The 27907-nt window shown below is 53.0% G+C and overlaps 1 protein-coding gene and 1 long non-coding RNA gene across 7 annotated transcripts in view; one reads left to right on the top strand and one right to left on the bottom strand.

Annotated features, from left to right (window-relative positions):
• The window catches only part of PKNOX2 (PBX/knotted 1 homeobox 2), a 274561-nt gene extending 247252 nt beyond the window's left edge, over positions 1-27309 (top strand). For 5 of the 6 annotated variants that reach the window (XM_002708693.6, XM_008259803.5, XM_089335261.1 and 2 more), the window contains 6 exons: positions 3582-3711; positions 4150-4247; positions 5068-5187; positions 23230-23306; positions 24009-24187; positions 25222-27309. In XM_002708693.6, the coding sequence (XP_002708739.1) occupies positions 3582-3711; positions 4150-4247; positions 5068-5187; positions 23230-23306; positions 24009-24187; positions 25222-25451 (834 nt within the window). In that variant the 3' untranslated portion in view covers positions 25452-27309. The remainder of the gene's footprint in view (positions 1-3581; positions 3712-4149; positions 4248-5067; positions 5188-23229; positions 23307-24008; positions 24188-25221) is intronic. The other variant, XM_051848275.3, reaches the window with a different exon arrangement.
• LOC138843564 (uncharacterized) lies at positions 20698-22767 on the bottom strand. The gene is made up of 2 exons (XR_011378471.2): positions 22414-22767; positions 20698-21082 (listed from the first exon to the last, which is right to left on the bottom strand). It is a non-coding gene; the product is annotated as an uncharacterized LOC138843564 (long non-coding RNA).
• Positions 27310-27907: the final 598 nt, after the last annotated feature.

Consider the following 27907-nt stretch of genomic DNA (forward strand, 5'->3'; position numbering starts at 1 on the left):
CTGTGCCACTCCCCAGTTGAGGGGCCTTTGCCAGAGGAGATGAGAAGTAAGTTACAGTATGACTGAAAGCACCAGGCACCAGGCACCGTAGGTCTGAGACCAAGCACGCGCCATCTGTGCACATCCGTCCTGCACTTGCAGCCACACGACCCAGGTGTGAAGCACAGCTGTTGACCCCTGGGAGGCCACTTTCCTTCTCTGGACCTCGGTTCCTCTTCAGGGAACTAGAATACTCTCTCTCCTGCTGGCCCCACCAGGCGATGGTGATACTGGCATGAGATAATGTGGTGAAGGAATACTCTCTAATAGTCAGCGAGTGTGGCAAATAGGTAATTTTCATCATTTCCCCAGACCCCAGGGGTGCCAAGATTTTGCTCCCTTTTACTTGCCCCAGCCAAGACGTGGCCATTCCTGGCCCTGCCCACGGGCCTTACCTCCAAAAGTTTCCATTCTGTTTCTTTGCTGATACAATTTGGGTGCCTCTCTGCACCTCCCAGCCAAAGACCCAAAGAAGTGGGAGAAGGGTAGGAAAGAGAAGGAGCTAAGCCAATGCATAAATCGCATTTAGTTATCCAGAGTGGAGGAACCTGCCTAGGTGCTATCCAAGCCACCAGGTAGAGAACCAGCCAGAGTTGGAGCAAGCAGATGAAGTATCCAGGGGGTGTCTTCTCCATCTACCTGTGGCTGCTAAATGGTGTGTGTTGGTTGAATCCCAAAGGGCACACCTTCTATTTGTTTTACAGACTTTGCTTACATTTTTCTAACCTTGCTGGATTCTTTTATGGGGTGAAGAGAGTCTGGGATAACTTTTTTATGCTTAAAGTTCTCAAATGCCCCTGCTGCAAAAGGAGCATCATGGCACGGGTGATTCTGGACAAAAGAGTATTGCAATGTCCTTGCCCCTGGTCTTAGGGTGAATGACCTGGAGATGGGGCCTCCTCTCTTAAATTTACATTCCGAGTTTGCTGCCACGTCAAGTAACGTCGCTTCTGGCCTACATCCTGAGAATGGTTGACTGAGACGGATGCTGGAACAAGGAGAACTTGACCTTGGAGCAACCTTGATGCTGAAAACCCAGGCACTGAGAAGCTCCTGGATGTTGGCAGTTGGCAGCCACATTTCATAAATAAGGAGACCAGGCCTACAGAAGGGCCAGAGCCCGATCTTGAAACTGATCATCTTTTCTCTGGCACCAAGCTGCTTCTGGACTTCAGTGTGTGGGTGATTTCTGTCTGTCCCTCTTGCCTTCAGTGACTACTCATTGAATGCCGTTGATTCAAGGAGAGCCTGCTGCCACGTGGGTGTTCCCTGACAGTGGCTGCAGCATCACTGTGCTCTTGTCCTGTTGCTGCATAGCAGCCTGGAGACCTTAGGCAGGTCACTGTGGCCCTCAGTTCCTTATTTGTATCTTAGAAAGTTGGAATATGTGATTTTTAAGGGCCCTTGAGACTGTCCAAGGAAGGTGGAGAGTTCTGCTCAACAAATAAACCTTCCCAGCCAAAGCGTTCTTGTAAGTCCTGGGAAGGGAAAGCCAAAGCAAGAGCTGCCCTCGCCCTTCCACAAGGCCACAGCCAGGGAGGTGAACCGAGAGCGGAGGCAAGGCCTGATCCTGCCCCACTCACCCCCAGAGGGGCGGGAACGAGAGCCCCGTTGTGCAGGTGCGTGGGGGGAGAGAGGGCTTGATGCTGATTGTCCTGCTGCTGCTTATTTATAGGGGCTACTCCTCCAGCTCTCAGGCCAGGGACAGTCCTGCAAGACCAAAAGTCCTTCTCTGGAGGAGAAGCCAAAAGGGGGTTTTATCAGCTGAATCAAGAGAGATGTGCAGATCAGTGCAGACTCCACTTTCCTGAGACGCTCTGCCCGGTCCCCTGGGGCCAGGGGCTGGGAGGAGACCCGGATGGCTGTCCCCTGCAGCTGGGATATTTTTCCTTTGTCTGTTGCTGTAGACACTGGCTCAATGTTTTCTCCAAACACAAGTGTCCCCTCACTCCAAACTCTAGACTTGCCCTGGAGCCTGCAGACCCAAGCTTCTTAAGTCCTGAAACAAAAGCTGAGAGCTGGGGGCCTTCTTCTTCTCCCTGTGTCACCCGTGTCCGTGACTGTTAACCTGTCTCCAAGTCCTTGCTCTTCATGCTTATGATCCTAGCATCTGAGCGTGGGAATGTCGGCCTAAAAGGCCCTTGGATTTGTGAACTGCTTCGAGCCACTTTCAGATGGGGAACCCTGGTTGGGGAGAGCCAAGAGGCCCAGGCAGGTCTCCCAGGACCCCAGAGGCTGCTTCCTCTACACCTCTTTGGTTGCCCGTCTTGCTTGCTTTAAATCTGGGGACACTGACCTCTCATCTCCCAGCAAAGGTTGCCTGGAGAGAGGGAGCGCTCGTTCCTCCTTGGAGGCCGGCAGCCAAGCTTCCTTCCCTGGTGCTGGAAGTCCGTGACTTCTTACCAGCTATGAAATGGTAGTGATGGAGGGAGCAAGGGGCCAGAAAACGTGTCTTCTTCACTGCACTGCCTACTGGAGAGACGAACTGCAAGGGTCATTTCCTGGTTGAGAAGGTGGGGCCAAGGAGTCTGTATCCAGGGGAATTCTGTGCTGGGAGCCTCTGGAGGTAATCAAGGTTGAGACTCATACGCTCTGGGGGTGAGAGGAATCGCGCATTGTGGACCAGCAGGTTAAGCAGCCTCTTGCAAAGCCCGTGTCCCAAATCAGAATGCCAGTTCGAGTCCCAGCTCCTCTGCTTCCAACCCAGATTTCTGTTAGTGCATCCTGGGAGGCAGCAGGTGATGACTCAAGCACTTGAGCCAGTGCTGCCCACATGGGACACCCAGCTGGAGTTCCTGGCTCCTGACTTTGACCTGGCCCAACTTCGGCTGTTGTGGACATTTGAGGTGGCTGGAAGGTTCTTATTCTCTCTCTCTCTCTCTCTCTGCCTTTCAAGTAGATGAAAATAACCATTTATAAAAATACGGTCTGAGAAGACAGGCCGTGCAGAGGCTAGCCCAGCTGTATTTATTTATTTATTTAGCAAATATTTTGACCTGAATGTAGTAAGCACTGTGATAGAGGTACATGAAGAAGACAGGCACAGGGCTGGGTGCAGGGAAACATCTGGAGACCGGAGTCTGAGGGATGAGTGGGTCCTGGCCACCTGGAACAAGGTTCTCAACCCTGGCTGCATATTAGAAGCACCTGAGGGAGCTTTGAACCCTCCAAAGCCCAGGACACAGCCCTGACCAATTGAATTAGAATGCCTGGGGTTGAAAGCCAGGCACCGCCACTGGCGATTCCAAAGTGTAGCCAAGGTAGGCACCACCTGCTATGGTTAATATGTCTCGGGTTTGCAGGAGAATGAGCTACTTGAATGGATGCCAAGTGTTGGTTTTTGGATTTGGGGAATGCATTGAGCTTTCTCATTCACTGTTTCTAGGAAGCCATGAGAACTGCGTTCTGGATTTGGATCTGGGAAGGAGCAGAGAGGAGGGAGGAGGGAAGGCAGGAAGGGGACAGGGGAGAGGAGGACTTTGGGGCTGAAGCCGTGAAGCTCTCAGGGACATTGTCACAAATCACACCTCCCTTACTACCAGGACCTCCTGCAGAATTCCCCCAATTCCATGTCTGGAGTCTCCAATAACCCCCAAGGGATTGTGGTCCCAGCCTCAGCGCTCCAGCAGGGCAACATCGCCATGACAACCGTCAACTCACAAGTCGTGTCAGGTCGGTGCAGAGAACGGATGCTGGGGACTGTGGGGAGCACCCTGGTGGAAAAAGGGTGACCCTGGGGGGATGCCAGGGATGGGAGGGGGTGTTTCTGTCAGGGGAGGGGGCTCCCCCACTCAGGTTCTTGACTAAAACATTCTGTAAGTGTGTGTGGTTCACACCAAGACCCGATTGTGATGGTTTAGAACAAAGTCGGGTTGAATTCTCATGAGTCCCCAAGGACCAAGCAAAGCTATGGTCCCTTCCCAGAAACACGTCCCACCAGACTCTGCTCCCCCTCCCTGCCCACCCCTACAAGCGGAAGGAACACACCTGGATGCCCCCGGGCTCCTGAGAGAGGGTCTCCACGTGCAAGTGCCAAGGAAATCGGGGACCCTGCTTGCCCTCACTCCTCCCGCCCATGGCAGGGGACCCAAAAGCTGGTTGTCTCCTCAGGTGGAGCCTTATACCAACCGGTTACCATGGTAACCTCCCAGGGTCAGGTGGTCACCCAAGCAATCCCCCAGGGAGCCATCCAGCTCCAGAACACGCAGGTGAGTGTGTGTGGTCTGCACACGTGTGCATGGGTACAGGGAGGGTAACTGCAGAAGCTTCTTACCTGCCAGGCGCGCTACCCAAGTAACTCATCCAATCCTCATGAGCCCTCTAAGAGGTATTGTTACTCCTGCCAGACAGATAGGGAGTGGGGTCTTGGGAAGGTTTTGCCAGCTCCAGGAATGTGTTGCCTCCTGGGGTTCCCCTCAGAGGCTCCTGCACTTCCTAGGCCTGGACCCCACCCCAGCACCCTTCCTCAGTGGTGCAGAGCGCACACACAAAGGAAGAGGGGAGAGGCCCAAAGTCGGAGGCCTGGCATCTGACATTAACCCTGTGGTCTTGGATAAGTCAGCTAACCTCTCCAGACCCCAGAGTTCTTATCCATACAAGGGAGATGAACACTCACTACACCCAGCCCCACCAACCCACGGGGCTGCTGTGAAAGTTACCTATGGCAATGGCTAGGAGATTGCTTTGTAAACCATGGAGTACCACAGAAATGCTAATACCTATTAGCTGGTACAGGGCACGTTTCTATCTTCTGCACTGTTTGCATGTCTCTGTTTCCTCTACCTCCTCTCTTGTCTCCTCTTCTCCCTCCCCTCCTCTTCCTCCTCCTCCTCCCCTTCTTTCACCCCAAGGCTCATCTCCATTCTCTAAGGGGCTGGTATGAGATGAGAGGGAAAGGTGACCTCCCCAGGGCCCTACGATTGGGTTGGGAAGGAGGTGGGTGGCTAGCATCTGCCATCACCATGGCAACGGGTCCCTAGCTGCTGCCTCAGGCTGCTGATGCTGATTCTTTCTCCACGTGCCCTGAAGGTTAACCTTGACCTCACCTCCCTCCTGGACAATGAGGATAAGAAGTCCAAGAACAAACGAGGAGTCTTGCCCAAGCACGCCACCAATATAATGCGTTCTTGGCTCTTCCAGCATCTCATGGTGAGTGTGTGTATCCTGGGGTGTGGAGCCACAGCATGGGGTGCTGGGCTCTGCTGTGTCTCCAGGGCAAGAGCTTTCTGATAGGGACAATACCAGAGGCCAGGGTTTCTCTAGTGTTTGCTGCTGCCTCCGAAAAGTGTGAAAATGGAAGAAGTAATGGGGACAAAATCGTTTACACTGGGTGATAATACGATGTGGTACATGCCACACTTTCCCTATGGAAGGAATGGGTTAATTCTCTGCCAGGACTCTGGAATCTTAACCCACTGAGGAAGCACGAAGTGTGTGCCCATTTCCTGCTGGCTCGGGGCTCCAGGGTAGGGGAGCGGTGACTTTCTCATGTCACTGGCTCAGCTCTGTGGTGTAGAGTTGACCACTTTCAGTTGATACTTTGTAAAATGTCACAATACCTTGGATTTAACCAGAGTGTTCATACGGCACCTACTGTATGTGCATAACATCATGGTAGTTATCCATTTGTGTGCAGTGTTAGTTGCAAAAGGCAAGCTTTGGGTTGAATATTAGGAATGACTTCAGAATGGTAATGCCCTAGCAACAGTTTCAAGGTCTTTGGCAATAAATAGAGAGGCTTTGTCTGAGCTGAGTGTGTGTGTGTGTGTGTGTGTGTGTGTGTGTCCTGGGAGGGGAGGTAGATTCAGTGACCACAAGAAAAGGCTTCCAGAAGCCAGCACGCTCTTGACCTGACAGGTAGGTAGCTCATGCGTACACAGCTACAGGACAAATACAAAGGGACAGTAGACACACTGGCCCAAGAACAAGAACCAAGGGCAAGGGAAAATCTTTCTTTAGAGAGAAATAAAATGAAGCATGCAAATTAATTAATCAGCCCAACAGTCCTTTATGTGACATGGGAGAGTGACCGGAAGCCGTGGAGACTAGGCCTCTGGAGATGCACTGTAGTCCTAGGGACTCTGCCTCGGAGGCCTTGGCCTGAGTGTCCAGTAGGCAGGGTGGGGAGGACTGCTCTGAGGCTAGAGCCGTGCTCTCCCCACCAGCTTCTACCTGATTCTGGGAGCGTGGGCTGCCCCAGTGCTTTGCTGTAGATCACTTTGAAAGCACTGTCTGGTTGGGAGACCTAGAGTTTCCAAATCAGGAAGAAAAATTGGATAGAAAGAGCTGGAAGGTCGAGAGCTAGGTGAGTGCAGGGGGTAGAGCCTGGGTAATGAAGCCGGGGAACAGGGACAAGTCCAGGCCAGAATTTCTGGGGGGATGCCCAGGTCTCCTGCTTGTCCTGGTTTTCCAAATCGTCCAACAGCCAATGAGGATCAAATGGATTCTGTGGTCTCCTGAGCCCGGCATCCACACCACAGCTGCCAGGCCCTCCTCGGGGAGGAATCAGTCTTGTGGGCTGAGCTGTCAAAGCCAAGATCAGGGCGGCAGGGGTGTGCCGGGATAGACACCACTGTGGGAGCAAAGGTGTGGTAGTGAGCTGGTGGGCTTCTGAGGCAGCCAGGCCTGGTTTCACATGCAGGCTTCACCTCTGACCCTGTCAGCTGACCCCACCGAAGAAATAGTTGCAAAGACCTGGCGCACAGAGGTGCTGCATAAATACTGTTCTCTTTCCTCCCTGCTGAGGTCTGAATTAGCTTACCCCGACATCACCCATGGTGAGGCTTAATTCACTATATAATGGTTTTGAAAGGTGGGGGGGCCTCTAAGAGGTGGGGCCCAATGGGAGGGGGCTGAGTCATGACAGTCCTTAGGAAGGGATTAGCATTGGTCTCTTGGAGTCAGCCAGGTGGTTGGGTCTCCCAGGAGTGGGTTAGTTCCCAGAGGAGCAGGTCATCAGAAGAGAGTGAGCTTGACCCGTCCCTGCTGTCTCGCTTGCCTTCCTCACGCCCTCCCACCATCAGTAGTACATCAGTATACCATCTGCCACGATACCCTCTCAAGAACCCACACAGAAGCTGACCCCATGCTCTTGAACCTCTAGAACTGTGAGCTAAATGGACCCCTTTTCTTAAGAGTCCCCAGCGTCGAGTGTTCTATGATGGCAGCATGGAATGCCTAAGACACTCCCACGCCTCACACCCCCATGCATTCTGAAGGCTGATGTGAACACACCTCCAGCCCCACTACTGGAGAGGACACAAGGCAAGTATAGGAGAGAAAGGAGGGTGCAGGCCAGCACCCCCTCACTGACTCCTGTCACTCCACCTCATGGTGCCCATCTCAGCCGCCTCCCACTGCCCACCTGCAGCTCACCCAAGAGCTAAGTCTTCAGCCCGAACTGGAGACTGACCCAGTGCAGTCCCTCCTGGCTGTGCCTCATCTCTCAATGGACTTCAGTTCATGTCCTGCCCTTTTGGCCCCTTCCTTGAGACCTTCCTCTGTAGTTCAGGTCTTTTTTCTCCACACCATGGCCCACTGGGACACAAGAAGGCAGAGGGATAGAGGGGTGAAGAAGAGACAGGAAGTAGGGATGAGGTTGGTTCTGCAGGACAGGCCTGGGACTGTGCAGGGGATTGGTTGAACTGCAGGAGTGGGAGCTTTCAGCCTGCCCTTGTCCACGCACCCCTGCTCTCCTCTAGCTCGGGACACCCTCAGCTGCTAGGGACATGGCACCTCCCGCGGGCAGAGTCCCCAGGGCATGCCTTCATCACAGCCGTCTCAAAAGATGAGAAAGAAGTGGCCACTCCGCCTCCAAAGTTAGAGTTCAGAGCTTCTGGCTTGAAAGGGAGGAAGAGAAGGAGGAGAAATTCAGTCCACTCTGGGGGAAAAAGCAGACCATGGCAATCCTCTGCATACCAGGGCTGGGCCACTCAGCCTGGGACTAACCCCCAAGCAGCCCGGTTCCCCAGGCACACATGGAGGCCTCCCCATCCCGGCTTCAGGAAAGAGGCTTTGGTGACTGGGTGCTGTGGAAAGATGCAGATTTTGCAGGCAGACGGATCAGGGTATGGATCGAGGCTCCCTGCGTCATCACTGTGATGCTGTTTCTTTGAAGAAGAAGATAATACTTACTTCCCGTGGTTGTGAAAATTAGAGAACATATATAAAGAACCGAACCTGGGGCAGAGTTAGCACTTCGATAAATTCTCATTGAATTTTCTAGAACAGTAGACCAAGAACCAGTTTTTGAGGCTGAAACCCAAAGTTTGAGGCAGATGGCTGGTCTGTTTTTGACCTGTAATGCCTGCTGCTCTGTCTGTGGTTTGACCTGACAGCTTACTAGCTAATGCTACTGCTTACCCATTCTGTTGGTCCATATGAATGTGAAATCCCTGGGTCTCATAGCTCTGATGCTATTGTAATGTCTCAAGAACAAGGACCATACATTATACTTCTGCTGTGGCTCTTACAGCACTGAATGCCAAAACATGTACCTTTATACTGTTTACTAGGGCTTGCTGTAGAAAGGGGTTCCAACAGTAAACCAAGTCTCTGCATATCTGGGCTATAAGAGTTTAGCCTATTTCTTTCTTCCGAGTGTGCTAGATGGTACTGTGAATTCACAAAAGGGTAAGGTTTGAAGTTTCTCTGGAACTTATTTGATGGTTCTAAGTCACTCTCCTTGCTGTCACTGTTGCTCTGAGGAACATCCCTGAGATGCAGTCCTTGAGAAATAACCCTGCGGCAGCACCGTACGTGGAGACAGTAGCTGTTCAATGTTAGGGAAGAAGGGTAGAGAAGGCCTGAAAGATGGACCTCTGTATACCCTTGGTGTCCCCCTATCCAGTGCAAGTGGGACAACAATTCCTTTATTGGTTAATTGGAAAATTGATTTAAAAAATAAAGAGAGAACAATGAAGGCGGATATTATGGTGCAGTGGGTTAAGCCACCACTTGGGGTGCCTGGGATCAAGTCCTGCCTCTGCCCCTGATTCAGCTTCCTGCTACCATGCACCCTAATGATGTCCCAAGTACTTGGGTCCCTGTAGCCCACACAGGAGATCCAGATGGAGATCCTGGCTTCTGGCTTTAGCCTGGGCCAGCCCTGGCTGTTATGGACATTTTCTGAGTGAATCTGTGGATGGAAAGTCTCTCTATCACTCTCTCTCTCTCTTTCATTTTTCCATGTGTCACTCTGCCTTTCAAATAAATTAAAATAAATAAACTTTAAGAAAAGGAAGAGCCATTCAAAAGATACATTTTATATTAGTTCAAAAGATTTATAGAAATGAAGAATTTTCTAAAACTTCCTGGCAAGTGTATATTATCAAAAAACGACATGAATTTGAAAAACTTTTGCACCAAAGTAAACTTATATATATTTTTTTTAATTTTTATTTATTTTTTTTTGACAGGCAGAGTGGACAGAGAGAGAGAGAGAGAGAGAGAGAAAGGTCTTCCTTTGCCGTTGGTTCACCAAACTCCAGTGGCTGCTGCGGCCAGCGCACCGCGCTGATCCGATGGCAGGAGCCAGGCACTTCTCCTGATCTCCCATGGGGTGCAGGGCCCAAGCACTTGGGCCATCCTCCACTGCACTCCCTGGCCACAGCAGAGAGCTGGCCTGGAAGAGGGGCAACTGGGACAGAATCCGGCACCCCGACCGGGACTAGAACCGGGTGTGCCAGCGCCGCAAGGCGGAGGATTAGCCTAGTGAGCTGCGGCGCCGGCCCAACTTATATTTCTTAAAGATTTATTTACTTATTTGAAAGACAGGTGCCTGGCGCTGTGGTGTAGTAGGCTAAGCCTCCGCCTGGGGCCCCCACATTCCATATGGGTGCCAGTTCATCTCCCAGCTACTCCTCTTCTGATCCAGCTCTCTGCTATGGCCTGGGAAAGCCATGGAAGGTGGCCCAGATGCTTTTGTCCCTGCACCCACGTGGGAGACCCAGAGGAAGCTCCTGGCTCCTGACTTTGGATCAGTCCATCTCCGGACATTGCAGCCATTTGGAGAGTGAACCAGTAAATGGAAGACCTTTCTCACTATTTCTCCCTCTCTATCTGTAACTCTGCCTCTCAAATAAATAAATAAAATCTAAGAAAAAAAAAAAGAATGAACGAAAAAGAAAATTATCTCTTAAAAAAAAGTATTTGAAGGCAGAATGACAGAGAAAGAGGGAGAGACAGAGCGAGAGTTTCTATCTGCTGATTCACTCTCCAGGTGGCTGTAATATGCAGGGCTGGACCAGGCTAAAGACAGGACCCAGGAAATCCATCCAGATCTCCCATATGGGTCACAGGTGCCCAAGGACTTGGGCCATCTTCTGCTTTTCCAGGTTCACCATCAGGGAGCTGGATTGGAAGCAGCATAGGCAGGACTCCAATCCAGCACCCCGATATGGGAGGCCAGCATCACAAATGGCGACTTAACCCACTGTGCCACAATGCTGGCCCTAAATAAGCTTGTCTTTTAATTCCACTACTCCACAGACTTTTTGAAATACCCTTGTATATTCGTCTCCTAATCTTTGATGCAGGGCCGAGGTCTTTTTCTGATTACAGTTTGTCATTTTACTTGCATAACCCTCTCCTACAATATAAAGTCTACAACACTTAAAATGGAATAAGAACTTTGACATTTGGAAGCTAATCTGGTGACAGAACCTTTCTGGGTTTTTATTATGTATTCCAATATTTTACATTTGTTTTTCTTGATCTATTCAGCATTTTTAAGCAAATTTGAGCCTTAAGTCTTTCCACAGCTTTCTATCAAGTCTTCTTAGCAACATTAACTCTTTCTTTTTGCACTCACATTTCGTTGGTTTGCAGAATAGTTCATTAAATTACATAATTACAATAATATAAGTAAGTGGCATAAACCATTCCAAATACAAACACTGCTGACTTTCTGACACCCAGGCACCTTGGCTGATGAACACTCCACAAAGCAGCCCCTTCATCTCAAGCACCCAGGGTCTGATGGATGGCAGTTCTGGTTTGCAAAAAAGAAATTGGTAAAATCTGCAAACTTGGCTAAACGGAGACCGGTTCTGAGCACTCCTGTAGTCAGTACTGGTTTTCCTGCTGTCTTCTTCCTCTCAGGCACAAGTTACGATTCTTTGATTCCTTTTGTCCTGTATCAGAGGCCTCTTGTCATTTCTACTGTTCTGTGGCATTAGCAGCTGCAGAAATGTGTGCAGATGATAGAAAGCTCCTGAGACAGAGGTTAAATCCCAGATCCTTTTTGCTGTTAGGCTGCAGTGCAGTTGGGATGGTTTCGTCCATTAGCTGCTTGCTTCCGAGTCCCTGAAGAATCCAGTGACATTTTCTTGCTATTGCATTTTGGCTGCAAGAGGCTAACCTCCTGCTGGAAGCAGTCATTCCATGGCAAGCCCAGATCACATGGAAAACCTGGCAGAGGCTCCTCCCTGCTGAGGGTGGAGATGCACTGAACGGAGGTGGGGGTGCTGCTGTTCTTCCCAGCTTCCACTCCCATCCCCCGAGCTCTGGGTCTCAGAGTCACCCGAACCAGCCAAGTGATTCTGTTCATTTCTACCCCCAAAACGTGATGGTTCTCCAGGCTGCTGCGCCCCAAGCTTGTGAGCAACTTTGCAGATTCTTCTCTGGGTGCGAGAAGGTCCTGGAGAAGACACCAGCCCCACAGGCCCTGCAGCTACCCAGGGAGCCACTTGTGCATTCACCAGGGCAGTGTGCCAGACTCTGTGCTGAGCATGTGACAGCTTCATCTCGTTGATCCACCCAAGCACCCTGGGAGGTAGACTCTACTGGTACCCTCATTTCACCAGCTACCAAGTGAGACTCAAAGAGAGCAGCACATTTCACACAGATAAGAAGGCCACCTGGGATTTGAACCCAGATCTGTGTGACTCAAGGCTCTTTTTTTTTTTTTTTTTTAAGATTTATTTATTTATTTGAAAGAGTTGCAGAGCAGCAGAGGCAGAGAGAGAGAGAAGTCTTCCATCTGCTGGTTCACTCCCCAGGTGGCCGCGATGGTGGGCACTGAGCCAATCCGAAGCCAGGAGCCAGGAGCTTCTTCCAGGTCTTCCTCGGATGCAGGGGCCCAAGGACTTGGGCCATCTTCTACTGCTTTCCCAGGCCATAGCAGAGCGCTGGATTGGAAGTGGAGGAGCCAGGACTCGAACCAGCACCCTTATGGGATGCCAGTGCCTCAGGCACGCCACAGCACTGGCCCTGGCTCTTATATTTTATCCACTGAGCCCTTCTGCCTCTACATGGACCCAGGAAACCACAAACATCCCTGAGCTCCCATGCGAAGTTCAGGGACAGCAGAGGAGAGCTTCCACCTGCGGCAGTGCCCCATCTGGGAGAGGTATAGGATTTGTAGACCACCCGCCCAGCTTTCAGATCTTCACAGTGACACAGTGTTGGGACCTCTGCCCCCACCCTCTTCTTCGTCCATCTCCCTCATCAGCCCAGTGTGACACCAAGGCCAGGCCCAGCTGTTCCCTGCTCTCTGCCATCCCTGACCCCAGCCACCCAGCCTCGCAGAGCTCCAGGCCCTCTTATATACTCTGCTGCCGTCACAGAAGCTGAGCACACGGAAGACACCAGGGGCTTTCACTCTATGACTTTTTAAATTGAAACATAATTCACATACCATAAAATTCACCCTTTTAAGCTGTACAACTCAGTGGGTTTCAGTATATTGACAATGTTGTGCAGTCATCACCACCATCTGATGCTAGAGCAGTTTCATTACTCCCAAGAGAAATCCCATGCCCATTCGCCATCAGTCCCCAGCCTCCAATCACGCACATTCTGTCTCCAGGGATTTGCCGGTTCCAGACTGTTCACGTGAATGCGTGGTCCCTTGTGTCTGTCTGGCTTCTCTCACCTGACATCATGTCTTCAAGGGTCATCCACATTTTAGCGTTAATCAGTACTTCATTCCATCTCATGGCTGAATACTATTCCATTGCGTGGATGTACTGCAGTGGCTTCTCCAATCATCAGCTGATGGACGGGGGAGCTACTCCTACTGTTCGGCTCAGGAATGATGCTGCTGTGAGCATTCGTGTACTCCACACGGTTCCGAGCCCCTCAGTATCTTAGAGAGTCCTCATCAGATTCCCAGTCCTCCCTCTCTGCCTCCTCCCTAACAGCCCAAGAGCCTCACATGCTGGGCTCACTCCCGCTGGGGGAAACGGATCTGCTGCACACCCAGGTACAGCCTGTGCCCTGCACGGGGCTCCCAGCCAAGGAGGGCATATGAGAGTGGAGGCCAGGCAGTTGCCTCTGCACCGTGGTGTTGCCTTCAGCTACTCCACAGTCTCTGCGTGCCTGGCCACCTCCCCTGTGCCAGCCTTGGGTTCTGTCTTAAAGAAATTATATAGTTCTTTCCCTGTCAAAGGCTACTGACAGATTTGAACATGACATATGGGTCCCTATATCAGACATCACGTGGTACCCCAGACTGATGTACAATTTCTGTATATCAGATAAAAAAAATTCTAAATGGAGTTTTGAAAAAAGAGAAAGGAAAGAAGAAAAAAGACCCATTTCCAGACTCCACCTGCACACCTTCCTCAGAAATGGCACACTTCCTGACAACAGAAACAATGCAGGCTATGGCAGGGACATGCAGCTGGTGAGAGGACCCGGGTTTGAATTCCACTGTCCCCTCCACCTTGCTATAGGACCTGGGGTAAAGCCCTCAGTGGGCCTCAGTTTCCTCTGCTGTAGAATGGGTTCGCTATATCCAGCTCGGAGGGCTGCTGTGAGGATGGATTACAACAACCGGTGTGAAGGTACCTTGTCCTGACACGGGCACAGTCACTGCCACAAATGCCTCCAGCCACACCCCAGGAGCCCCCACTTCTGCTCTTCCTTGGAAAACACTGAGAAAAACCTCAAAGCTTTCAGGAAATCTGTGAAGGAAAGTGTGAACCCCTCAAAAGCAAGAAAATGGCTTAGGGAGACTGACCCATCTCGTTCCAGGATATCTGACCCCCTACTTCTCCCTCGGATTTCCCCGCAGTGTCTGAAATGCCGCTAATCAGATATCCATTGTGAGTCACTCAATCCCTGTGAACCAAATGCTTGTAACAAGGCCATTATCCATCCACAGTTCAGTCTGAACTAGTTCAAAAGCTCGCTTTTCTACTCCCACTCAGCCGAAATCAGCCTCATGGGAAGAATGCCCGTGCTTGTTGGTGGTGGAAGATAAAGATTAGAACACACTTTAACTCAACACTTTGAGGAGGCAAGACGGACAAGTTCCTAGCTGCTGTGCTAAGCCCTCCAGGCCCCTATCTCTTGAGGATCTGATGGAAGCTTTATTCACATCATGGTGAGCACAGTGTCGGGGAGCTGACCCCCAGGTTCAGGATGATGCCTGGGGTATGACTTAAGCACCCTGGAGTTTGTGAGGCACTGGAAATTGTCACCGGGGTGTGAGAAGCAGCCATTGATGTCATATCCATCTCAGAGTGTTACCTGGCTCCTGTTCTTCCTCTTGAAAAGAGGAGAGGTCTTTTGCTTGTCTTTCCTGAGCCCTGTGGACCCCTCCTCACTTGAACACTTGGCCTTTAACCAAACTGGTCTTTAGGGCTAGCCGAGAAAACTACTTGGTTTTAAAATAACTTGTTTCTATGGGAAAATGTGACCTCAGTTCCAAATAACCTACCTATTCACTAACACCTAAGTCCCAGGTATGACACATGATTTCAGCACTCAGGGGACTGATCATTTAATTAGGGGAAAAAATTATAGACGTACGTAAAGCTAGAGAGGTCAACCTGTGATGTAATCGCGTGCTATTAGACAAACACAGACACCCAAGGGGGTTAGAGGACTCGGTGCAGGCGAGAGGCATTCTGCCATCTGTGCTGGGCACAGACTTCTAGAATGGTGTGTCCAGGGCTGGGCATCAGGTTGCAAAAGGTCTTTTTACAGTCGTGTCCAGAGAAGGGCAGCCAGGAGGGGGAATGTTTGTTCAAGTGGCTCTCACAGGAAGCATGTCGCAAGAGGAATGGAGAAGGGAATGGGGAGTTTGCCCTGTGGGAAAGAGAACTGGAGGAAGCCTGTTCCTTTAAGCGCGTGGTATAGTGTGAGCAGTACGGGCTTTAACTACAGGCAGACCTGGAATTGGTCACTGCTCCATATTTTCCTTGCTGTGTGACCTCAGACCGATCAATTAACTTCTCGTAGTTCACTTCCTCTTCATGAAGTGGAGCTGGCAATCATTGCCTCTGGTGATGAGGATCGATAGTTTGTCATAAGCTCAGAGCCCAGCAGATGAGCTGCTCAGGGTGAAAGATCCAGGGGGTCGAATCCCACTGCGGTCTGTCCTTTGCTACTTGGATAATCCAGGCCTGGATTTGTTTTGGTTTGGTTTTAATTGGTATTTGGTATTTGGTATTGGTATTTATTTATCTCAAGGCACAGAGAGACAAAGAGAGGGTTCCCATCCACTGATTCACTCTCCCAGATGCCCGTGACAATTGGGGCTGGGCTAAAGCTGAAATCTGGGAATGCAATCCAGGTCTTTCATGTGGTTGACAGGACCCCAGTTACTTGAGCCATCATGGGCTGACTCCCACATTGTATGTTAGCAAGAAGCTGGAATCAGGGGCAGAACTGGGACTCAACCCTAGGCACTGTGATATAGGACCCAGGCATCTTAACTGCTGGGCTTAACAACTCCAGAGTCCAGCTTTTTTTAACCTCTGAGCTCAGTTTTCTCGTGGGTGAAATGAGAATAATGATGCCTTCTTCCTAGGTGCCTTGAGAATTCAGTGAGGAAACCTGTCAAGAACCTCAGCAGGGGGCTCTGCCACTGTCACTGTCCCATCACAGTCAGCCAAGCCCTGCAGGTGTCCTGCAAGTGTGGGTGACCATGGTTACCAGATGTCAGGCAGGCCTGTGTGCAACTCCACAGGACTCTGGTTGGTTGAGCAGCGAGGCAGACTTGAGTTCAACAGTAACACCTTCCTTCTAACCATGGGAGCAGGAGTGGCCCAGTGATGGTGGCGCTGCAGAGATGATCAGCCTACATTTTGGGGGGACAGCTCACACAGGACATGCTGGGAAACTCACCAGGTTGCTTGCGGATGGAGATCAGCCAGGGCACTTTCATTGCCCTAGACCGCACCAAGCCACACCCATCTGAGGACATCACCGTCTCTGCACATCTGTACCTTACTTGGGCTACACTGGACGAAAGGGGTCTGTCCTATAGGAGAGACTGGATACAGGGGCCTTTAGGGCTCTGTACAACTTGGAGATGTTGGTTAGTAGCGTCTGGTAGAGGAGCTGACACTTGGGCTGTGACTTAAGGATGGCCAGGATTTAGGATTGGGAGGAAAGAGATGATCGATGCTTCGTGATTCTTGCTGACCAAAAGCATGGAGCCCTCCCTCCCCTGTGTTCTGGTCATGAGATCCTCTGTACCCCTTGTTCTCACCCTTGGAGCAGGGGGACCCAGGTGGCTTCTTATCACAGCTCTAACCGTCTTCCTCCCAGATGTTGCTCAGGTACTTACACCTGCTGGGCTTTGGTGGAAGGCACGGCAGGAGGCTGGCTGTCTGGCCAGCTGGGGTCTTGGCTGCATTCAGTTGTGAGGCCTTTGATTCCTGCCTGTGACCTGAGACTTCTTCCAGTCTCTTTTATTGTACAAATGTAGGGAGAGGCTGCTGACTCCCTGGGAAGGATGGCAGAGTGTTGGAGGTGTGCCCCGGTGCAGCTGCAGTACTAAGGTGTGTGCCTCCCTGGCAGTGGGTCTCCATCTGACACTGGGCCTTGCAGCCCCCTGGCAAGTCAGCCACAGGGTTGGATGGGTGAGCTGAGACGAGAGGGGCTATGAGAGACCCCTGGGTTGCACAGAGCCCCAGGACACCCTGCGGGAGTCAGAAGGTCTCAAAGATTCTGCCCAAAAATAGCCCTGGGAAGATTTACCCTCACAGTACCCCCCAGGTGGCAGCCAGGTGGTGGTAGAGGGGAAACGCCCATCCTTTGTGCACAACGTGCAGGAAACAGAGGCCACCATAAAGAAGGGGCATATTTACACACACACAGAGGGGCTGCGGGAGGCCCCCTGCCATCTGCCAGCAAGCAGCCCAGGGCTTTTCCGGAGACAATGCCACGAGCAGCAAGCCAAAGTTTAACGCCGAGTGTGCCAAGCACTGCTCTGAGTACCATTCAAACATTAACGCATTTAACTCTTACAGCAGCCGTGAGGCAGGTGGGAGGGTTCCCGCAGTTTACAGAAGAGGAAACTTGCCTGGGGTCCCGAGCTGGTGAGAGGCGGGATTCCACCAGCCAATCAGGCTGCAGAGGCTGTGTCTTCACCTCCCTCTCACAGCGCTGCCTCCAAGACCCCGCTAGTGGGCCTTGATGGATTCCTCCCAGGTAGAGTTCCTGGGGGTTCTGGACCCCCTTTTTCCCCTTCACACTCATAGACACGCGCAAAGGACATGGTGAGAAGCACCAATGACCTGAGATCCCTCATCCACCCATTCAACAAATCCGTGCTGAACCCTTACCACGTCCCAGGCATCGTCCTCAATGGTGATGAGGTGCGGGAAAAAAGCAAGACATGGTCCCTTGCTCTGTGGGGTGACAGACAACTCAACAGCTCACCCTGGCCATGTGAGTAGTCCCAGCCAGGGCCAACTCTCAGAGCCTGTATGAGGGACATCCAGATGGGCTTGACTTCAGCACGGGCGGAGGTGGAGAGAGATGAAGAGAGGCTGGTCTTGACAGGTGGGAAGCATGGGTCAAAATGGAACCATTTCGGGAGAGAGAACATTTCGAGGGTACAGGAGGGTGAAGAGTGAGCCAGCAGAAGATTTTCCCAGTGGAAAACCACACGGCAATAAAGACGAATTGTGATGGGCACACGGAACAGCCGCGTGGGGGTGATTCCCCGTCTCTAAGATTCAAAAACCAGGAAAAAAGTAAGCCCTCGTGTCGAAGGGTGGAACACAAGCCCTAAGACTGTAAAGAAAAAGCAAACAAGGTAATCAGCCTACAAGTCAGGTCTCCTTTGGGGAGGTGCTAGCATCACCCTTTTCCTTGCCCTGGTTACTTGGGGGTGCGCTTGCTGTGACAATAGGTGAGGCTACGCATTGTCTTTTCTCTTTGTACTTCTCTAAGGATGCTCCATTCTAAAGGAGGGCAAGGATAAGAAGCAGAGAGAGAATGAGAGGATGGCAGGTCTGGACGAGGGCGGATACAGATAGAAAGAGGAGTCTTGGGTGACTTTCGCTTCTCTTCATTCTCAAAGGCCTGCGTTTGCCCTGTGAGCCTTCCTGGGGTCAGGGTGCAGCCCACCATCCCTGGCATCTCAGCTGGGACAAAATGTGGCTGTGGCAGGGCCCCTACTCTGCTGCCTGCCTCCTCCGGGTGGCCTCTGGCTCTCCTGAGCAGTGCTGTGCCTGAAGAGTGATGGCCCACAGCCGGCCGCAGCCCCACATGGGTCAGAGAGGAAGAGTTGGGGGGTGGGGGGCGCTCCAGGGTGGCACTGGTGATGGCAGGCAATGGGCGTGGGAGGCTCCCTGCCCTGCGTCAGGCTGCAAGCCGTGGTCCAGCAGCAGCTCAGGCTGTACCGACACCGACAGGCACCAACCGCTCCCTGTGCCAGGTGGCTCTTGGAGACCCGACCGGCCTCAAGGTGAGATCTGCACAGGCCAAGAGCTGGAAGGACAATTGCAGCATGGGTTCTGAGTGAAAGGAGTGGCCAGGGACCTCAGAATCACCACTAGTTGAGCTTCTTGCTGACAGGAAGACTGTGATAGGACTCACTCCTCAAACAGAGATGTCTTCAGGGTCCGCTGTGCACAGATGAGACTGAGTGTCAGAGAGAGAGGGGAGGGAGCTTAGTTTATATTTCTTGAGGGCAACACCTGCTAGATGTCAACACACAACTGGCTGCTGTGGAGACTGAGAATGTTCGGCCAGATGGTTGCCTTCAGTACATGGTGCAGAGTGAACCAATGGAACCTACATGCCTCCCCTGCATCGTCTTGCTGTCACCCCCGAGTCCATGAAGTGGACACTTTCTCACTATTTCTATGTTACGCTAAGGAAGTAAAGGATGGCAGATGCAAAACAACAAATGGCCAAGGTCATGCGTCTGCTAAGGGGTGAGACAGGACCTGATCCCATCGCCAAAGGCGCTTTGCCGCCCAAGAGCACTGCCCAGCCCTATGAGGCTTCAGGCTGGCCCTGAGAAGGACCTGGAATTTTCTGGTGTGTTCTGTACCTCTTTTAAAAGGAGAAATTGTCTTGCAGAGAGCTGCTGTCTAGATGGTTCTAGATGGTCGGAGAGCAGCTACTGTGGCTCAGTGGCTTCCCATGATCTCATTGGATTCTTCTTCCCGTCCTTGGCCTCAAGCCTTTCCGATTGTGCTAAAAGTAGCTCTGACCCAATCGTGGTCTGCCCGGGGGCCAGGACTATTTTGATTTTGTCCTCAGAAGTCATGTGGTCTGAGGCATATGCATGCTGTACTGCTCCCATGAGCACTCAGATGTGGTGCCAGCAATAGTCTGGCCGACACACCTGTTCCCAAAGCTGAGCTAACTGCTGCCACTTACCCCACAGCCTCCACCATGGGCCTCCTGAGATGCTGGTCCCAGGATAAGTGGTGGAAACTGGCCCTAGGGGGCAGTTATCCATAAGGGAAGAGCTGGCCACTTTTTGGCAATGCTGCCTCTTTTTTTTTTTTTTTTTAATTTATTTGAAAGGCAGAGTTGCAGAGAGGCAGAGGCAGATAGAGAGAGGTCATCCATCCTCTGGTTCACTCCCCAGATGGCCGCAATGGCCGGAGCTGTGCTGACCCGAAGCCAGGGGCCAGCATCATCTTTCAGGTCCCCCAAGCTGGTGCAGGGGCCCAAGGACTTGGGTCATCTTCCACTGCCTTTCCAGGCCATAGCAGAGAGCTGGATCAGAAATGGAAGAGCCAGGACTCGAACCAACACCCATATGGGATGCTGGCACTACAGGCAGCAGCTCCACCCATTACGCCACAGTGCCAGCCCCTCAACACTGCCTCTTAAAGATCTCCACTAGTCAGGAGGCATGTTCATTTGCATATTCATGGCATCCAGTCAGGATGGTGTCCCCGGTTCCCTGCACCAGAAGCCTCTTATGCATAGCAGTCAGCACCCTCCCGAGGAAGGCTGGAGAATTTCCTTGAACGGTGGGAAAGATTCGCCTCTGACACTGGTGCCCTGGTGCCCGACTCCTGCCTGGAAACCATCCCCTCTGTTCTCCCACCATGGCAGGGCTCTTCCTCCCATGCCTTAGCACAGACCGCCCGTTAGTGGGGTTCTGGGATTTTTTTCCATTCCACCCACGCTGTGAGCTCTTAACCTCAGACGTGTTTCCCTCACTGGCATCCAGGATGTCGCAGGCACCAGCACCTGTGAGTGGATGACCCAGCATGGGCAGCAAGATCAGCCTTGCTCAGAGGCCCAGGAAACAAGTCTGAATCTGCTTCCTGTGCTCCTTCACCCCTCTGTTCGCGCAGCATGGTTGCACGTGATTGCTGTCACTAGTCTGGATGCTGGTGCAACGCACGGCCTCCGGGTCAGGGCAGCTGTTCAGAGGCCGAGTGACTACCTCTGCCCCCGGGACTTGGGAGAGGCCTCCCTGGGGATTTGGCCTGTGATGGGTTCTTTTTTTAAAGATTTATTTATTTATTTAAAAGTCAAAGTTATACAGAGAGAGAAGGAGCGGCAGAGAGAGAGAGAGAGAGAGAGAGAGAGGTCTTCCATCCGGTGGTTCACTCCCTAGATGGCCACAATGGCCGGAGCTGCGCTGATCTGAAGCCAAGAGCCAGGAGCTTCCTCCAGGTCTCCCATGCGGGTGCAGGGGGGCCCAAGGACCTGGGCCATCTTCTACTTCTTTCCCAGGCCATAGCAGAGAGCTGGATCGGAAGTGGAGTAGCCGGGACTCAAACAGGTGTCCATATGGGATGCTGGCACTGCAGGCAGCGGCTTTATCCACTACGCCACAGTGCCAGCCCCCTGTGATGGGGTCTTCACAGTAGTTGGGACAGGCCTGCAGTTAGGAAGAGAGAAAGGGCACTCTGGCAGAGGGAACAGTACAGTCAAGAGTATGAACACACAGAGGAGCCTACGGGGACCCCGGCAGGCCAAAAAGCCAGCACAGTTTTGCCATATTTTGTTCACAGGCTGGCTGGCCCTGCTGTGATCCCTGTTGTGAACAGGGGGTGCAGTGAGGCCTGTGCCCCCCCCACTCCCAGTCCCAGAAGACATCAAAACTCCCAGCGTCCCCACCTCTTCAACCCATGGGGCTTGCAATCTCTCCTCCCAGCCTCCCGCTGCTCCTTCCCAATTAGAATGAAATTGGCTCCTGAAGCACTGACGTGCTTCCCTTCTTGTTAGAATCTTAATATTGCATGAATCACAAGTCCCAGCTGCCCCGGCCTGGTGGTCAGGGTCAGAGGTGTGAATTAAAACAACACACGGTCCTGACTGCTGCAGGGGAGGGGAGGCTAAGGCCAACAGAGCAGGTTGCTTCCCTTTGTCACCGGTAATGAGAGTCTTCCCAAGGCTTTGATCTCAAGCCTTTCCCTGGAGAGCTTTAAACACCTTTAAGCGGCCACCACCCCCATAACAACAGTGTGAGGAGCTCCCTTTCATTGAGCCCTTTACAGGTGCAATTTCATTGTCACGCATGCGCGGTTCAGTGGCATGCCCAAGGTCTCAGTGCAAGTCATGATGGAGACAACCCCCCCCCCCCAGCACCACTTCCTAAAGCCACACCCAGAGAAGGTGCTATCCTGGTGTGAAGATGCTACAAGGCCTGGTCCTTTGCCCTTTGATCCCCCAGGCTCCCCTAGCTTCAGCGACAAAGCTCCGACCCATCCAGGTGCTCACCACACCTTCACTGCATGCCCACTGGGGGCCAGGCACCCTGCTGAGGCCTACGAAAGACTGGGACACACAGGCCCAGTTACCAGGCAGCTCACCCTTCTCCCCTGCCCTGCCACCCCAGTGGGACCAGGAACTTCTTCCACTGCCACCCAAAACATTCACCTGCTTCAGTGCGACCAGTTTGGTCTTCCCCATGCGCTAGCCAACACCCATTTCCCCTTGGTCTGAGCTTCCACAGTGTTCACTCCCCAACCCACAGCATCAATCTTCGTTCTTGCTTTCGCTCAGCTGTCGTTTGTGTAGCATTCGAATGTGGAAGGTGCTAGAACACATTATGAGTGTGCATTGCATCCTGTCAAAGCACCGTCTAAGAGAGGGAGCAAACCTGTCACCTGCACGATGACTGGTGGGGCTGAGAGACACCTGCACCACTCACCTCCCTTGTCGCCTGCACGATGACTGGTGGGGCTGAGAGACACCTGCACCACTCACCTTCACAGAGACACCACTCAGTCTTGCGAGGTAGGGGGAAGAAGGCAGGGCCACAGGCAGAAGAACTACGATGGTGCTGCCTGGCATCTGGTGACCGGAGCAGTCATCCGCTGTCTCCCTCCGCTGTCCCCTCCGCTGTCCCCTCCGCTGTCTCCTCCGCTGTCTCCCTCCGCTGTCTCCCTCCGGGGAGTGGGAATGGCAGGCCCACGTGGCAGTCTTCCAAAGGTTTAACGATATACTTTCTCAAGTGAAACTAAATGTACGCAAGCATTTCCCAGGTTATAAATATCGTGCAAGGAGTAGTTAGCTTCGTGTTTATTTTCTGTCTCCTGGGAATGCCTAGCATGAATCTGGGCACATAGTAGGTGGTCAGTAAGTATCAGTTCATTTAAAAGGAATTGAATTCTTCTCTCTCTCTCTCTCTCTGTCACACACATACACACACACACACATACCTTAACACCTGTGTGCTTCCGAGACTACTGTACATCTTAACCCTGATCATGCCTCCCCTGCCTGTCCTGACTTGAGGACCAAGTGAGAGGGATGCAGACGTGCCTTGGACACTATCAATACTGACCTGTACTGACCTTGAGAAACCACTCTGGCCCCGCTGTGATGGGAATGAGATCCTTGACGTGGGGGGCCAGCCCTACCCCCCCCCCAGGTTCTCCCTAGGGGACACTTGCCCCAGGTTGGGCTCACACACCACTCTGGCTGCCTGGTCCAGGACACTGCCACTGAAGTGGACGTGGCCCCCAGGGGCAGCAAGCTACCACATGCCCCCCCTCATCAGCCCTGCCCCTCTCGTTTCAGCACCCCTACCCCACAGAGGATGAGAAGAGACAGATCGCAGCCCAGACAAACCTCACCCTTCTGCAAGTAAACAACTGGTGAGTTGGCGTCACCCGCCCACAGGGCATGCGGAGCAGGGAAGAGAGAGACCAAGTGCCCACCTGGCTCAGCCTCAGCCCAGCCACCAGGCCAGCCCTCCCCTACAGACCAGAAACAGGAAACAGCTTCGCTGGCCCTGTGCAGCTACTCAGCGCCCTCTGCTGGGAAATTGTGTCACGCACATCCCTGGAAGCTTTTGGCTGGGTAGAAAAGCAGGAAAACCTGAGCAGCCAGCCCTAGCACGCTGCTGAGACAGACAGGAACACGCGCAGAGGAGCTGCCAGCAGTCATCTGGTCTACTCCACCTGGCTGCGAACTGAAACTAAAACTTTCTGCAAAGCTGGGAGTAGGAGGGACAGAGAGTCACCTTTGTGACCACACAGGGGTTTCTGCTGTTTCCTTCTGTTTCTGGCTGGGCTGTCAAAGGGAGCCAACTCTGGCTGGATGGGAGGGGGCCCCGACATGAGCCCCCCCCCCCCCCATCTAGAGAGAAGTCAGAAGTTGATGCTTGTGGGGATTTCTGTTCCCTTAGGGTTGTCACCCAGCACCGAGGGATTCCATGAGCTCAGCAGTAGCCAGGGCCCCGTCAGAGTCCCCATCTGTTCTGTCTCAGGGTCCGGGAGCCGCTGAGCCCTCTCTGCCCATCCTAGCAACACCACCCACCCAACGACTAACCAGTCTCCACCCTTACTCCCGGGCAGGTTCATCAATGCCCGAAGGCGCATCCTGCAGCCCATGCTTGATGCCAGCAACCCAGACCCTGCCCCCAAAGCCAAGAAGATCAAGTCTCAGCACCGGCCCACCCAAAGATTCTGGCCCAACTCCATTGCTGCGGGCGTGCTGCAGCAGCAGGGTGGGGCCCCGGGGACAAACCCTGACGGTAAGCGCCAGGCTGAGGACAGCCCAGATGGGGCCCCAGGGTGGGACAGGCACACCCAGAGCTCCTGCAGGGCAGGCTCAAGGGCTGACCATCTTCTCCCCTAAGCCCTAGTTGCTGCTCCGTCCCCGCGTCTGCCCTTCCATGACTTCTGTCAAAGCCTGAAAGAGGGGGCTGGTTATGTTCACACTTCAAGGAGCCAAAAGCAACCTGTCAAAGATGAGGGGGAACCAGTGGTCAGCTGAGTCGACGCCTGCTCAGCAGAGCCCCCTCGCTCCCACACCCATCCGAGCTCCTCAACGCCAGTCGGCCTCAACACAGCTCCTGAGAGCCAAGGCCATCTATAAATACTGAGGCAGGCAGCTGGCTATGAACAGAGGCCAGGAGGAGCCCTTGTTTCCCCAGCCTCCCCATCATGCCCCCATATAACGCGTTCCTAACTGCCAGTAGCCTAGTGCACGGGAAACCCTTCAAACAGCTTGGCGTGCAGGGCCTGCTCTGTGTGGGCTGTGGGGTGGAAGGAGGCGTGCGTGCATGTGTGATACTGTCTTCATGCATACGTGTATGAATATGGCCTTTTACAGGCTCTTCTGGGACGGGCTGTCTTCTTGCACTGTAGAGTGGAAATAAACATTTTGGGGACAGGATCGACCTGGGAGGGAATCCTAACTCTGTCATCTCTGACTGTTGTCTGGAGTTAAGGGCCCACCTGTCTGAGACTCAGTGCAACTCAGTTTTCTCCTGTCTAGAATGGGGATAAGAATGCCTGACTTAAAGAACTGTTAGGAAGTCCTAATGCGCACAATGTATTTTCACAGAAGATGCTCAGTAGTGGTAGCTGGGTCACCTCTTGGGATGGGACAGGGAGCGGTTGTTGAGTCACTGGGTAGGAAACTGAGCAGCTTAGGCCACTGTACCCTCAGAAGCAAGGAGCTCAGCACCCCACAAGCCATCCATGCCAGCCCGTCCGACACCGATGTGGCCGGGCCTGACTCACAGCCTCTATGTGGCCCTGACCCTTGCCCTCTCTCATGCAGGTTCTATCAACCTGGACAACCTGCAGTCCCTATCCTCAGACAATGCCACCATGGCCATGCAGCAGGCTATGATGGCTGCACATGATGACTCATTGGATGGGACAGAGGAAGAGGATGAGGATGAGATGGAAGAGGAGGAAGAGGAGGAAGAGTTGGAGGAGGAGGCCGACGAGCTGCAGACAACGAACGTCAGCGACCTGGGCTTGGAACACAGTGACTCCCTGGAGTAGCCGGGCAGCCCGGATGGCACTGGTCGCTGAGCAGGACAGGAGTGCCGTCAGGGGGGCTTTAGGGTGGGGGGGAGGGGGACACGGGCAGGCAGCACCGAGGAAGCTGGGCCCTGGCTTCCCCAAATCAGCAGCTTGAAGAAAGGCAAGGGAGGCACCTGCGCCTTCCCAACCACGGAGCTTCAATGAGCACCCAGCCCCGCTTCCTGAGGCCGCGCCGTCCAGCAGCCTGCTCGGGAGGGCAGGCTTGAGATCTGGACTCATCGGACCCCTGGGACAGATGGCACCCTCGGGCTCCCCCACGGAAGGGCTTGAGTTGTTTGCAAGCCCTGCACTGTGAGGCAGGTTGGTGCTGTTCACAGAGTGAGCCCTGCCAGGGGACAGATAGACTTAGGAGGAAAGGGACAGACAAGGCGCTCTGGGTTCCACCCCCAGAAGGCTCTCAGCTTCCGACAGACATTCGAGGGTGGGAAGGAGCCCAAAGCATGGCCGGAGGAGTGGGAGGGCCTGAGGCGCCTTGTCCTGCAGATCAGGTGGAATCTGGATCCCTCCAGCCTCTGACTCGTCCCTCCAAGGCCCCCTCGTTGGGCACAGCAACCATGGACTTGGGAGAGAGGGATGGGAGCCAGCGGAGCCTCCTTCTCTCTCCCTTAGAAACAGATTTTGGTCTGGGGAGCCCAAGTGGCAGGAGGTTAAGAGGGGTCCCTTCACCTGGGTCGGCTCCAGAAACCAAGGAGTTGGCAGTGCCTGGGCTGGGGGCCCTATCAAGGTGGCTCTGGGGACCCCAGCTGTCCCTCGCTGGTCGCAGAACTCAGCTCCAGGCACAACAGGACAGTGGTGTCTTACCCTAGACTTTCCACCCCTCCACAGACCTGCCGAGAAGGTGCAGTCAGGGTGGCTTGGACTCCGGCTCCATCGGCCTCCAGGCTCCCGTCAGAAACAGTGGAAAGAATCATCTAACCCAATGGGAGCCAGGGGTTGGAGGAGGTGCTACACCCCTCTCCTCCCACATCCAAAACGGGAGAGGGGACAGGCAGAGCAACGGCACCTGAGAGTGTGCAGTGCTGCCCACCCCCACCTGCCTTGCCGTCCCACACACTACGCACAGCGCCATGGGAACTGGCTCCTGGGAGGAGGCGGCTCTCCACCACCTGCCCTAACACAACCCTCCCTCCCCAACCTCCAGCCTCCTGCACCTGGCACCCCCTCCTCCTGTTCCCTCCCACCCTGTGGCTGTGAATGATGAGGCTGACCACACGTGTGTTTTCCATGGGATTTAATTTAATGGACGTGCAGTTTCATTTGTAAATCATGCATTAGCCATGTCCTCCAGTGACGGGATGTGAGTGGCCCCCCGGCTTCCCTGGAGGGGACCCTTGGGACCCTCTGGGGAGTCCCCTCCTCTACCTGGTTGGGGAGGAGCAAAAGGACGGTCGCTTTCCTGAGGTCTCCCTGAAATGAATGTATTTCTCCCCTAAAAGAGCTGATATTTAATGTTTTAATAGGGATTTTTGAGAAACAAATAACCTTATTTATAATCTGGGTGATTCGATCATTTTTTACTCCCTTTTGATGCCATAGGTGAAAGGATGTCTAGCTTTTTTGGCGTGAGACTTTTGCAACGGTGCAGTGGGATAAAACACATTTCCTCTTCTGGCTCAGTTTTCTTGAAACACACACACACACACACACACGCTTTGACAGGCGTCCCGCCCGGCACAGGCACACCTGCACACAGGTGCCCACGTCTCTTCTTCCCAGCCCCTCCACCTGCCGAATGTTATGCAACCTCCTTCTGATGTATCCACCAAGCCAGTACTGAATGTGGCCGAGAAGTTTTCAGTAAATCTTATTACCTACCATATCGCTCCTCCTATTTCTCAAATATCTTGTTCGCCGTTGGGTGCACACTCCTCTTTTTCTGTGGTTGCTGTAGCAGCCCCCTTGTTCCTGTAGCGAGACCCTGGGCCCAGCAGAATCTGCAGCCCTCAGCGTCCACCCGTTGACCTGACCACCCACAGAAGGGGACAAGGCAGAGGCTTTCTGAATGACCTTGAATGACCTACTGGGGATGAAGATAGCCAAGTTTGGCACAGTTAACCCTGTCCATGCGTGACTCGAAGACAAAGAGATTGGGGAGAGACACAGGAAGAAGAACCACACTACCATTTCTCCCTACAGTAGCAGAGAATTTGAATTTGGTTCCTTTCTTGTACCATGCTCTACCTCACTTTTTTCCCTCCTCCATCCTAATTCTTTGTATAATCTATTTGAAAGGCAAAGAAACAGAGATATTCCATCCACTGTTTCATTCTCCAGATGTGCACAACAGCTGGGGATAAGTCAGGCCAAAGCCAAGAGCCCACAGCTCAATCTGGGTCCCCCACATAGGTAACAGGGACTTGAGGGTGCACCCTCCCAGGGTACACGTTAGCAGGAATGCTGGAATGGAGAGCAGA

The sequence above is a fragment of the Oryctolagus cuniculus genome, chromosome 1 (genome assembly GCF_051225735.1).
Source record: "Oryctolagus cuniculus isolate XC-2025 breed Fujian yellow rabbit chromosome 1, ASM5122573v1, whole genome shotgun sequence".
Classification (NCBI taxonomy): domain Eukaryota; kingdom Metazoa; phylum Chordata; class Mammalia; order Lagomorpha; family Leporidae; genus Oryctolagus; species Oryctolagus cuniculus.